The following is a 14,112-nucleotide window of genomic DNA, read 5'->3' on the forward strand; positions in this document are numbered from 1 at the left end:
CTCTAAAATAACCAGGATGTATAGACACTTTTCCAGTCAAACGATACATGGATTTGATCCTTTTGTACCCATATATATATATTTAAAAAAAAGACTATTTGTATGGTTTTGCTCACAACCAATTACCGCAAGCATTCTTTGATGTAATGCAACATGTGACTGGCCCACTACCGCAGCTAGCAGCTAGTAAATACATACAGTATGTGGTGGTGAAGCTGAGCATGGTGTATTTGACGCCGTTCAGTGTGCTGAGATGCCACCACAACGTTCGAAAGTATAGCCTGCTTTACAACTGTGGTGTTTGATAAAAATGACTACATTAAATATAGAATTATTGACTATTGGCCCAATGTGTTTTTCTGTATTATTTGTCTTTTTAGTTATCCACTGAACAGCACTTTGGTCAGTTTATACTGTGTTTAAATGTGCTTTATAAATTAAATTTACTTACTTACTTACTTACTTAAATGCGCAAGGATTATTTCAGAAAAACCTGGAAACACAAGTAACATGTGAAAGCACCTCACCAAGTGTTCAGAAAGCTTCAGGGTATACAGCGTATTCAGAAATATTGATATTACTTAAGGGCACTGGTATTGGTACTGGTATCATAATTTAAACGATACCCAGCCCTAATCCTCAGGGCAACAAGTCTAAGAAGACATCAGATAGGTCGATATTGCAGAAAGGCTTGGGTTTGGAGTAGTGGAATGAAAGCCGTATCGACCCACAGAGCAATGATCTGAGGCTGATGTTACTCCAGCCGACAGATTTCCCAGCAGCACTTGCTCTTGAAGAGTCCTAAAAACAGCACAGATGTGAATCTTTCCATTCCACCTTGACCTTTCGCTGAATATCGTGTAGCACATCAGGATGCCATTTACTCTCTCGGCTGGTGAAATATTTAAACCGTGGGAGAAGGCTGCTTAAAGTGCAGAGCCCATTCCTCGCCCCGGTCTTTTCTGAGAGAAATATGACAGAGGCCGGAGCCAACAGCGCTGCATCTATTTTGATGTGAGCCATAAATGAAACATGGCAGTGCAGTAGTGGAGCCTGGACAAATATGGACCAACAAAGAGCATTTTGGTAAAGTCTTTAAATTCATGATTTACTGCCTCTCCAATCAAAACTCAAACAGCCGCACCTGCTCTGTTCCAAGAGCAAACACTGATTATGTTTAGAAGCAGGCAGCTTTCACATCTGTTCCCGGGATATCTGTCCTCCTAATCACTTCTCATTCCATCAGCCATTAAAATCACGAGGAGGGACAGGAGAAGCGCAGGCAGAGGAATAGTGATGGATGGTTTTCCTAATACTCCTTGGAGCAACTGACCACGGTCTAGCTGGCCTCTATCTATCAGAGAGAGGAATTCTCCGGTGGTGAGTCATCTTGGGGTGGTTCCCTCTGTGTCTTTACATACTTCACGTACAGAAAAACATAGCAAATAGCACACAGTACTATTCATTGCCTTTCATGTGACTCATACCTGAGGTGATCTGACCTGGTTATTGTGCGCTAAACACTGCCCGTCTTAGTTACTGTTGCTACACCTCTAAAGCTTTCTATTTGAGTACTGCATTGTACAAAGTTTACACTGATAACAGCAACACAGTTATTTTTTTATTTAAATGGGTCCTTAATTATAGATCTAAGTAGAGAAGAACAAGTGTCTCGTCTTAAGCTACTGGCTGTTCAAGTTGTCATCTGAAGTAACAACTGGCTTGAAGATTTTATTATTAGATTATTATATTAGCTGTAGCTAGCTAATTAGAACTAACACCATGAAATTGACGAAACCTCTATCTCCATCTGACTGTTCGATGTTTCCAGCTCACTGATGTAGTGCTAAAAGATTGAGACTAAAGCTATCTGTGCCAAGAAAGTCAGGATCCTCACCAGTAAATAATCCCTATACATTTCAAATGTGCAGCCCTGTTCTTGTTAGGCCTTTTATTATTGTGCAGTATTATAAATTAAAATGTAAAGGTTGGATTCTGCTTCATTGTTCATACTTTCAAACATTTAAAATATATGAGAATGGCCTTTGAGGATGAGAACTAACTGATTCATTTGATGTATTGCTATCTTCAATAACGACATTGGCTGGGGTTGCTAGAGTTTAAACTTAAACCTTAAATCCAGTAAAGAGCGATACATATATAAGTCAACCTACAAAGTAATAGCTACTGATATAACTTTATCTATCTATTTATCTTTTTATCTACCTTATCTATTATCTTTTCTACCTCAGTATTTTATTCTATTGTTGTATTTTATTCTATTTAAATGTACCTTTTTACAGGTACATTTTCAGCTTATGTTTCACACCATTTAATCTATTTGTTTTTAACATTTCAGAAGACATTTTGGAAAGCCATTAAGATAGAATGTTAGTCTAGAGCCAAATACGCAACGCTTTGGTATGTGGCTAAATCCAGAATCTCAGTTCGGGGTAGGGGTTTAGTGAACAATCAGTGAAGAGAGTGCTAGATTACATGTTTTTTCTTCTTCAGTTCCCCTGGTTCCATGTATGAGGGTGCCATGTGAGCACATGGAAGACATAATTTGATTTTTCCCAAATAGGCCATAGCTGAATGTGGGCTGCTCCAGACACATATGACAGAGCTTTGAAAGTCCACAGAGCCACGTCATAACTGCCTAATCAGTGTAATTCCTCTCTCATATCTTCATGTCCTGATAGGACACAACAGGAGGCCTGCACAGCAACAGCAAAGTTGCACTAAACATTAATGGTTTAAGGGTCTGGTCTTCCTTATATCAACCACCCCTGCCTACCTCCCTCCCTCTTCCCTGATTCTGTATCACTATTGCAATTTCTGAGTGAAAGTTAGCCTGGTCTCCGAGTGGCCAAAACAAATGCAGCCTTATCTCTATAGTGCAGAGGCAAGAGCAGTTACGCACAAACATCCACACACAGAGGCAGAGATTAGAGAGGAGACTGTGTCTGGGCTTCCTATTATTAGAGCAGAGGTTTATGGTCGGAGAGAGCTGCAGGGAATCACTGAGATTAAATTACACAGAAGGGGAACATCAAATACAGGAGAAACTTCCCAGGCTCTGGAGAGAATGATGGGGTTTGGATGAGTCGGGAAGAGAGAGGGAGAGATATCGGAGCGGTGTGAGAGAGAGATGTATTACACTGAACCCATCTTCATCAACTTCTCTAAAACACTACCAAGCGAGGCCTTACTGGAGTAATGTGGCCACAGAAATCATACAAATGTGCCTCATCACAAGAGGACCTCAGTGAATATTTAAAGGCAGATACCATCCTGTGGTTTGAATGTCACAGAGGCAGTCTCTTAAATGTCTTTATAGCTAAAGGGTCGGTTTACTCAAATTACAAAAAACATACTTTATCACCTATCTCAAGTGATATTTTGCCATGCATATAGTTAGATACAGAACATGCAGAAGCGAGAGAACAGTAGTTAGTCATAAATTTCACTGACAGTGATTTTATCATTAGGAGAGAGTGTCAGTGGATATTTCACTTTTCCAGATAAACCAATGAAAGAAACCTTCAATGAGAAATTGGACTGAATAGCAGAAGCAGTTAACCTGGAAGTGTCAACAATACTTTGGCTCTCTATAAATTAGACAACCATACAAAGAGAAGAAGCAGTGGATCATCAGTCAAGATTTCCTTTGTTATGGTTCACATCTTTAATAGTCTGACTCATAGGAAGTAGGCCCGCCATTGGCTAACTATTTCAGTCAGTTTTCCACTATCTGCCTGTTAGCAGGCAGATAGTTTCAGGTAGTGTGGAGATCAGTCCACCTTATGCAACATCCAATCACACTTCTAATGCTTAGAGCTCAGTTGTTATGTTTCAGTGCTCTTTTACTGCAGAGCACCCTGTGATATATTGGATTTATTTTCCCCCATGATTGTCTTGATGATTTCTGTAGGTGGTGTACTTTTCTTTGTCTGTTGCCATGTCGATTATCAGGGCTCATGCTGTCTTAATCAACTAATCATTTAAGCTCTAGACTTTTTGTGTCCTTTGCCTCACACTGACTTTCCCAACAGTAAAGGAGAAAATAATCATATCAGTATTTGATATCTACTAATACTGTTAAATACCACCTGACAAGCACATCAAATCTTTTTTATCCAAATTAATGTAAACAATGGACATAAAACCAACTCTGAAAGCTCACAGTTCAAAAATGTAGCCGCAGTACTGAGATCTGTGGAAAGTCCTGACTCAGCCATTTTCCCACTGATTATCTGTACAGGAGCCAATACCTGAGAGACCCTGTGTTTTCTCAGCCTCCCACAAAATAATAAACCTGTGTTATACCTGTGAAGACATTTTCAGTGCATTTATTTGCCTTTGGTGAATTGCGAAGGCCTAATTCAACAGCTCCGTTCTGCTTCAGCAAGCCATTATCAGCATGAAAAGGTGAAGGAAGTGTGTTGTCATGGCTACACGGTTTGCCATTTATGTAGTTGGAAAAACATCTGCGTATCTCCCTCCTTTGTCTCTGTCTTCTTTCACACTTTTCTTCCTGCTGACCTGCCTGCTTTTCAAGCTTCTCTTCATGCCACTGACGATGGCAGCGTACTCTACATAACTCTAGAGGACCCACCCAGGTTCCTCAAAAGGGTATTCATTCCACTTCAGGCGCTACGTCAGCACAGGTTATGTAGGTGCGAGAGGAAAGAATTGTTCCATGCCGTATTAGCATACAAGTAGTCCCTGCTGTGAAGTCAGGCATGGTTGGCCGGTGGGAGGAGGAGGGAGGAGGGGTAGCATGAGAGGTGAGGATTCTCCTACAATGACGCAGAAGCCCTGCAAGGTCTATTTTTAAACCTATTGAAGTGTGCAACACCCTTTCAGTACTGTAACCTTCAACTGCGCCTTCAAACCAAAACAAACAGAGACGGAGAGGCAGGGGAGGAGAGAGAGAGTGCAATAGCAACAATACATTCAACTCTTCCCTCTCAGGCTTATAGAGCCACAATGAAATATGGATTATGACTCCATAATGCTGAGATGTGGTGCTTTTAGGTTGAATGATTGAATCTGGCTTGGAATAAGAATAGGGTCGAATGGATGATCCCCACTAAAATGACTTGGCAGCACTTGAAAGCAGCGGCTGACTGAGGTTCTGTCCTGGCCCAACACAGTACAGCCTGTATTCATTAAAGTCTCAGCTCCGGGTTTATCAGCGAATAACACAGACTGGATGGGGCTTTTTTATATCCTCTTTATCTCCCCCTCTCTTTGGTCTTTTTTGCTTTCAATCAAGTTGAAATGTTGAGCTTCCTTAAATTGCAGATGTGCTTCCCGCTCGCGTGGCGGTATCTCTTGGGCCCACGAGCCTCTGAAATTTCCCCGCCATACTGTACATGCCAAACCCAATAACCAGGAACAGGTGCTAACCTCACTTCCTAATGTTCTGATCAAACAGCTCTGATCACAGGCTTAATATAGAACTGAGTGTTGATCAAGGTCAAAATCTATCAGCGACCTATTGACAATCTCTGACAGGATGGAAAAAGTGTCATTTTCTTCAAGATTTCACACAAGATTACAGTGATTCACATCTGGCCTACTGATCTAAAATCCTCATCTGGTATGGACTAGGATCCAGAACATGCTTGATTTCCCTCCCAGCTCCTCTCTCTGTTCTCTGGCATTGTGCTGAAATACTTGGACCCATCTGTCCTCGCTGGAAGCCTTGTGATACGCAGCACTGTGTTAAAACACAGTTGAAATGTATCATCTGCACTGGGATGACTCACTCGCCCTTTGCCTTATAAACACTGTGTTTACAGCGCATCAGCCATTTGGACCTTCAAAATGAGGACTAAAATGTGTGTTTGTTTGAACAAGTGAAAGAAGTCTGCCAATGTGGTGACGTAATTTGGCTTAATTATTTCCATTGCACTTTCACTTGTTTCAGTAATTGTTTAAACGTGATAAGTGACATTATCTCACCTCACTGGCATTTGTTTTCATTTGTTCTTGACTTGATACAGGATGTAAACTCCTTTCAACAGGATATTTATGGAAGCAAAGAAAGGCCATAGTGATCTTATAAGTGACTGCAGGAGGAATATTTCAGGATTTGGGGAAATACAATTAGCATTAGATGGGAAGGCTGATACCACTCTTATGTTTGTACACTTACAGCCAGCAGCCAGTTAGCTAAGCTTACCATAAAGACTGGAAACAGAGGAAAACAGCTAGCCTGGCTCTGTCCAGTGTCATGGCCATGAGAAGTTGCCAGGCAACCAGCAGACACTGCAGGGAGTCACTGCTCCCAGCTAATAAAACAGCACTGTACATACAGTAACACCCCATAATAATAATAAGGCTAGCTGTTTCCCTTTGTCTCCAGTTTGTCTCCAGGTAAGCTAAGCTAAGCTAACCAGCTGCTTTAGCGTACAGATGTGAATGAATTGTCATTCCACTCTCGGCAAGAAAGCAAATAAAACCGTCCTAAATGTCAAACTATTTAAATTGAAACACAGTGGTTACATTTCACAATTAGATACTCAGTAAATAAAAAAATATTATTATTATACATTTTTATTCATTCTGAATTCCAAAATTTAAATAAAAACTATCACAGTCTTTCTTTGCTGTCTTCAAAGGTAACTAGCTAGCCGTCTCACCATGTTTGCAGTCTTTATGCTAAACTAAGCTAACTGGCTGCAGGCGCTAGCTTCATATTTGTCGTACGGACCTGAGAGTGGTATGAATCTTCTCCTCTAACTCTTGGAACTGTTCCACTAAATTTCATCATTGTGATTAAATGTAACAACAGGTATTGATAAAGTTCAAGTTATTATAGCCTTTCTTGGCTTCCATGGATATTCCTTGCAGCATGAAACAAACCCCTTGGCTGAGAAACACCCTTCAGAACAAACACAAGCCTTGTATGTTCCGCACTGCTGGGCGTATGAGATACAGTACGATAAGGGCCTGTGTGTAATATGTAAAGCTCATGACAGGAATGTATCTCTCTGAAGCAGGGGGAGAGCACACTCTGAAACAGACAAGATGGAGTCACAGCAAGGCAACACCCCACACCCTGGGAGTCTCCCAGCTGGTGTGACACCAGACCATCTGTGGGCCTGTTTATACCAGAGAGCTGAGGTGGTCATGTGGAACTGTGTGTGTGTGTGTGTGTGTGTGTGTTTTGAATATTATTTTGCACTCGGACTGTAAGGATTGAGAGACTTCAATACCTATTGAAAAGTAACAATTCAGGCTGAGGACTAAAATAGTTTCTCTAGTACAGGCCGACCCAGTTAATTACAGCAGTGCACACAATGGGAAACAGACGGCTTTGAATAGTTAAGAGTTTCAGAAATAACAGCTGGACATACACCTTTGAATATTGACTGACTACAATAGCATACTGGCACTACATCCTAATGAAACAGGCACAGTCCTAGGTGCTTGACAATCAACCACAAGCACAAAGGGTGTGTTACCTGACAAGAAACCAGTTATGAAAGCAGAGACTGCTCTCCCTATACACAAAGGCATTGACATTCCTCACATCAACCAGGAATGTTTTTAATGTGACTGTGTCTTGCAAGGGTGGAATCGCAGAAATGGCTTTTCCATCTAATCCTCCACGACTTACTCCCCCAAGCACCAGAGGAATTAATTTGCAACGCCGGGGAGTCTGAGCAATTTATTTGCCACACCAATCTAAACTGAGTTTTAGATTTCATCACCCCAAACAGAGTTCAGATAAAGACGTATACATCGAGGCTATATCCGTTAGCTTTCTATAGGCTGCATACACGCTACTGAGGCCTTATGGGTAGCCATGACTGTCTACACCTACATGATGTTATAGAAATATTGTTTTGCAATTTTATGGTAACTTATACTTCTACTCCACTAATTCCAGAGGGAATTATTTTACTTTTTACTCCACTACACCGATGTGACAGCTATAGTCAATAGTTACTTTCAAGATTATATAATATGCATGATAAGCTTATAAAATACAAAGCATTTTTAAAGATTAAACCATTGACCTTCTATCTTTTTTTCGCTTGTGAGTCCTTACAAAACAAGTATGGTCAAGTTGCGGTTCAGATGTCTCTAGAGTTTTTAGCTGTAACCCTCTGAACTTCTCATATGGTTTCATGTCACCCTAACCCATACGAAAAGACTCAAAATCTGATCAGATTTATCTTGTGACCCTCTGGAGGAGACCCGACCCTGAGGTTGAGTACCGCTTGACCAAACTGGCGAACTGTATAGACAGTTGAAACTAGCTCTATCTTGACCAGCTCCAGCAGTCAGATCGGTGTTGCGTTTGCTACTTTAAGTCCATTTTGCTGCTATTATTCTGTAATTTTATATAAGTGACTGAAGTGGAGTACTATATTGTTGTATTATTGCTTTGGCACTTCAGTATTTGTCACTACTAAAGGATCTGTATACCTCTTCCACCGCTGTATAACACTGCTGCTCAACGTAGGTTTTCCTTTCATATAAACCAAAAGAACAACATTGCATGAAAGCAGTCACGTAACAGAGCTATAAAGGGCACTTCAGTATTTGTCATTAGGTCTGGCACTTAAAAAAAATATCAGTCATACAATATAGTCATTTATGAGCATCTAAATTGGGCTTTAGGTGTGTTTAGTTTGCTCAGCAGTAATGGCACTAATGTGTGCACAAGTCTTTGACAAAGAAGGGAGGAGGAGATATTTAAGCATAAAAACACACAAGATATTTTCCTCCTCAGACAAATGTGATTATGTCTTGGGCGAGTTAAGCTCTTGGAACTCTAAACCTTCATGAATGTTTGGCTTGTTCTTTCCTTCACATGACATCCAAGCCCATGATATAGCCAACCAGGGGGATTAGTAGCCTCTCCCATAGTGTTGCTCTAGTGGATGTTTTCCATGTAAACATGTACACTGTGTACAGTGACAACACACATCCACCTTAAAATAAACACAGGCTGGATGAGGCTTTAAATTAAGTGTGATGTTATTGCTACCAATCAGAAATAGCTCCCCTGATATACAGCCAGTGTGTCACGTGGCTATTCTTCCCTGATTACTGAGACATTAACCTCCGCCTTCAGGCCCCCCAACAGATCCAAAGGGTACAGTACATTAGCTTTGGGCTTTAAGTTGTCACAGATTGCACAGTGGAGTCTCCATCTTTAACCTCAAGTTACCCTCATGACAGTGTGCCAACTCCTGGCATGTGACTATCAATACTAGTATCTGCTCATGCAGAGGATTGCCCAATGCCAAAGCCTGCCACTGGTTAAATATTCAAAATAGAATATCAGTGTCATGTTTAAGCAAGCAATAAATAAGTCCGCTTTCCACAGATCATGTTCAACTGTAGTTTATTTTATTAAAAAGACCAGGGTGCAAATATGAAATTAAAAAAAATAAAGACAAGCATATAATTTTTAAGCATTTAATACAAACTTAACAATATAAACTATTTCAGTCCCTCTTGACATGTAAGACACTGACTCAAAATACTTTGTTATACCGTATTTTTTATCAAGTATTGCACAATGTAGGTACAAAATTAATATTCATACGATTACATTTTGTCCATAGTATAGCAAAATCTTTTTAACCTCTTAACAGAAAATACAATTCATCTTTCAGAAAAAGCAAATATTCCTACACTTGAATTCCACCACTAAGGAATATTCTGTACACAATCTTTAGAATATTTGATGTATTTTTTTTTAAAGATGGATTTCTTTAACAATTATCTTTAAAAAAAGAAAAAAAATAAGGAAAAGCTGCTGCAGCCATCACAGATCACTGGAGTAGTAAAAAGATATAAATGCAACACCATGTCATAGAAACAATATATACTCTGATATCTTACAAACTCTGTACTAAATTAAATTATACAATTAGAAAAAGACCAAGTAACCCCACTTAGTAGTGCCAATTCATAAAAATCAGCCTTGTCTTACCACCTGTAAAATACTGTAAGAGGCCAAAACTTGAAGCTTGTATTCTTTTTTTTTTTAGCTTTTTGGAGAATTTTCTCAACATGGTAAAAAATTTTGTGCTTGGTTGGCAAAAAGGAAAAAGAAAAACAATGATGCATGTTGAATTGAAGTAACCAAGCTTGGATGTGTTTGTACAACAAGCTTTCAGTAGAAACAAACTCAAGGGGGCACAGTAAAAACACCCTTGGGCACATGCGCTTGACTGACTAGACACTATATCCTTGAAAGTCCAGTTTTCTAAGTGTGCATTTTGTTTTTCCTTCTCTTTGAGCCACCATCATTCATAAATAACATCTTGAGGATGAGTTTAGTTAGCCATGACTGGCTGGAATTGCTGGTTAGAATACTGCATGTTGCTCAGACTGAAGTTGAGGCCATCCATAAGGGATTTGTCGTTGAGGCTTCCGTAGGCTGCAAACATGTCAAAGGCATTGTTGTACTGCAGAGGGCCGAGTCCCAGGGAGCCCTCCCCGGGGAACACGGCTCCAGGGCTGGCCTGGCCCTGGAGGCTGGGGAACACAAACTCCTTGGCGTTGGGGGAAAGAGCAGAGGCCTTCTGCTGTTGCTGCTGCTGCTGACCCAGGCCCAGCCCGTACAGTGAGTGCATGGAGGTGGAGATGGCTTTCTGCTTCAGCAGAGTGTTGACATTCAGACCCAGGTTATTAGTAGGGGAGGTGCGGGCCACCTTGCTGCTACTGCCACTGTTCGCGTTGTTGCCACGGCCGCTGCTCTTCATCTTAGTGGAACCGAATTTGGTGGCGGCGAAGGTGGCAGTGGTGAAGGTTAAGGGCTGGGTGGAGCGTGGCATGAAGGAGGGGCTCACGGCAGCGGACTGCCCGAAAGGAGGGGAGGGGGAGCTGGACTCAGAGGACGCCCCGACAGGGTCGCTGATTGGCATGAAGACCTGGGCCTCAGGATTAAAGCTGTTCTTGATCTCCTTGTCCAGCTCTGACCCGTTCTCATTGTTATCATCCACATATAGCACCTTGACCGGTCCCTTCTCCCCAATCTGGTAGGAAACCTCAAACGGGTCGATCCACACGCTAAGGTCCTGAGGGAGATTATTCCGGACGTCTTCAATGTCCAGCCCGCTCTCTTTGGCTGCCTGCTCCACCACGGGGTCCACTTTCTCCCCTACATGGATGCACCTGAACCCCGAACCTTTGTATGGCTTATCCGGATACCAGTGGCCTTCATATTTTTTCTTCAGCTGCCTCTCGAGCTCTTCGCCGAAGATATTCACACGTCGTCGAGGGAGTTTGTTGTATAAATAGGAAATAATAAAGTTGAGTGCTACTTGAATTTCAAGCTGCATAGCTGCTTCAGTGGCGAGGGCGATTCTTTTGTCGTCACAGAGTTGCTTTTTCTGAGCGTTGCAAAAACCTCCAAGGCAGCAGTGATCGGTGTAATGAAAAAACTGAGTGCTTGTTGCCAAAATGAATATCCTTCCTGCAACAGGGTTAGGTTCAGGATCCTGAAAGGGAAGGAAAAAGAGAAAAGCATTAAGTATTGTGAAGCCATTTGTACCAAAAAATAAAAAATATATATATCTTACAGCATTATGATCAGTGACATTTCATCTGTGTTAGTACTCTGGATTCACTCCCCCCTGTGCACAGCAGCGCTGTATCTCAGCTGTACAATGTCAACAGCTATAAATAAACAGAGGCCACTGACTCAGAGACGGTGTCAGCAGTGTGTGTGCTCCCCAGCGGTCTAGTGACAGAAATACGCAAGCATGGTTGACCTCTGCGGAGGGCGGTGGATCTGATAGCAGGTGTCAATAGTCAGAAGGATTTTCAATTGCCTCACTTTGGCACGCGGGCATGTTAGGGCAAAACTCCTGCCTCGTGCGTCGAAGTAGGGATAATGTTGTTTAAACCTAAACAGGTTATTGCTCTCTCGTGCACCGACTGAGCTACAGTAGGTAGAGGAGCACGGACGAGAACTGCTGTTACATAATCAACATTTAAAGTCTAACCACGGCCATAAAGCCATTTCTACAACAGAGCAAAACCCCCTCCCTTTATTGCATGACGACAGCTACCATACACACTTTAATGACTTGCTTTCTCGTCACGTTCAGCGCTCACACAGCCGGCCAACTAGCATTAGCCAAACAACTTAATGAAGGGTGTGAACAGAAATTTAGCTAGCTAAGCTATCTGGACGCCTGATACGGTTAATGTTTAACTCGAGCAGCTGGTTATCAGTGTTTCCTCGCGGTGACATCGTGTGCAGCAAGCTAAAGATAAACTGTCACGGACAGCAAACGGTACCGTCGCAGTTAACGGCGACAAAAAGGAAGAAGATACGCTTTAATCTGGACTGACGACCGTGTTCATCGATGGCAAGCTACGTAGCATTTAAATTAGCTAGGTGGCTAGAGCCTGAATATTCTAGCAACGTTATAAAAACCGATGTTCAGTGATACCAATGTGTGTCAGCTTGAGAAATCACAGAGAGATCGTCAAAATAATGCACAATTGGTTCAGTTTCCGACTAAACGGATGTTATGTTGACGTTAAGTGAATATTTACTTACATGGAAATTCACAGCAGGTCCTTCTTGCACTAGCCAGAGTCCGCTCCAGCAAACGTTATGCTTGTACGGCCTCTAATGTTGCTTTCTAAAGGAGATACAAAATGATGTCGTCTTTATAATTCTCCAGGCGATTTGCTTCTGTGGGGTATAGTTGAATTCCGATTCACAGGCTTCCAAGCTAACTCCCCACTGCCTGGGAGTTTTTACAACTCTGCCCTTTAAAACTTGGGCTGATTTGTTTATATAGTAGTCCTCCGCCACGGACATGAAGGAGGTGGTGATGCGGCTCACAGAGGTCAACACCCAGTAACGTGTTTCTATTGGCCAAGCCACGCTTCGTCATCAGCAACCAGCCCAACTAGCGTTGTGATTGGACGATTTTGTGTTCAATCAACCGCATGGTTCTATTTACGGTAGTGCTTTGCCTTTCATGTGCTGTGGACTATTTTATTCAGCAGGTTTTAGCTAAAATATCTTTTGAAAACCTTGTTTGTGGCAAAATATGATTCATGTAACATGATTTAAAAGATTCTAACACAAACATGGCTGAGTAGTAAAAGACTGACATGTCTGTAAATGTATGTTTTATGTGATACACAGCCTTATAGATCCTATGTGCTCAGAGCTTGTGTTCCATCATGCATGAAACCTATGGCCGAACAAGGAGTCCATTGTGATGATAATGCTAAAATGTCTGTTCGATGGAGTCAGCGCTGAAATGAAAACACATTTGGCTCTGCTCTTCCCACTAAAGGGTTAAACTGAGCTGGATATTCACTGGCGGAGGGACACACCTGTCACTGGTTGTGTTCCCTACTCCTCACCAATGACAGTTTGATGTTCCTTGAGCCAGCTGTAGCTGTGTATCTAAACCTAACAGCCTTCCCTTACTGAGAGTGGTGCTATATGATACAGCACAATTCTGGCCACTTTTAAACAAAGCAGATGGAATCTCATAATTGCCATCTGTGTAAATATTGACATTATTTTCCCACTGTGTACCTGTGATACAATTCTCTTCATTATAGGGTCCGTGGACTGTGAAAATGAATTGTTACACAATGGATCCTGGCTGCCTGCGTGCCGGCTTCTTGTTTTCAGCAGCTGTGCAGTGCAGGGCTTAAGCTCTCCCCTGTCAGGCCTAAGGTGTTTGACGCCACAGCCTGTTCTTACCTAACATGGGCTCTCACACTGCGTGTTTGCACAATAAATACAATGCCACATGAATTATACAGCTGAGAGGGAGGTGGTAGTGCAGGGGAGGGGTGGAGAGAAGACAGGCTGTACTTTGGAGGGGGTGGGGGGCTGAGACACAAAACTCTCTCCTGACTGAAAAACCCACTCAAATGGTGTATGTCATGTCTGTATATGTTAAATTTGAGGGTTGATTTATAGGAGAGCTGCCTGCTGCATACAGGCTCTCTAGAGGGAACATCAGGGGAGTCTATATCATTTCAGAGGCATATATGATTGGTCTGAATCAATAATAATTCACTTACATAGTCTGTTCTCCAAGTCATGTTCCTCACTAAATCATGATAGCAGAAAAGAAAAAAATTGAC

General features: G+C 41.8%; 1 protein-coding gene across 1 annotated transcript; it reads right to left on the reverse strand.

The window, feature by feature from the left end:
• Positions 1 to 9,356: 9,356 nt before the first annotated feature.
• On the reverse strand, positions 9,357 to 12,778 carry LOC127373920 (protein Tob1). The gene is made up of 2 exons (XM_051418828.1): positions 12,551 to 12,778; positions 9,357 to 11,480 (listed from the first exon to the last, which is right to left on the reverse strand). Exon 2 carries the CDS (start codon positions 11,319 to 11,321, stop codon positions 10,314 to 10,316), a length of 1,008 nt encoding a protein of 335 aa, XP_051274788.1. The 5' UTR covers positions 11,322 to 11,480; positions 12,551 to 12,778; the 3' UTR covers positions 9,357 to 10,313.
• Between the last annotated feature and the right edge of the window lie 1,334 nt (positions 12,779 to 14,112).

This window comes from Dicentrarchus labrax, unplaced genomic scaffold, assembly GCF_905237075.1.
Source record: "Dicentrarchus labrax unplaced genomic scaffold, dlabrax2021, whole genome shotgun sequence".
Taxonomy (NCBI): domain Eukaryota; kingdom Metazoa; phylum Chordata; class Actinopteri; family Moronidae; genus Dicentrarchus; species Dicentrarchus labrax.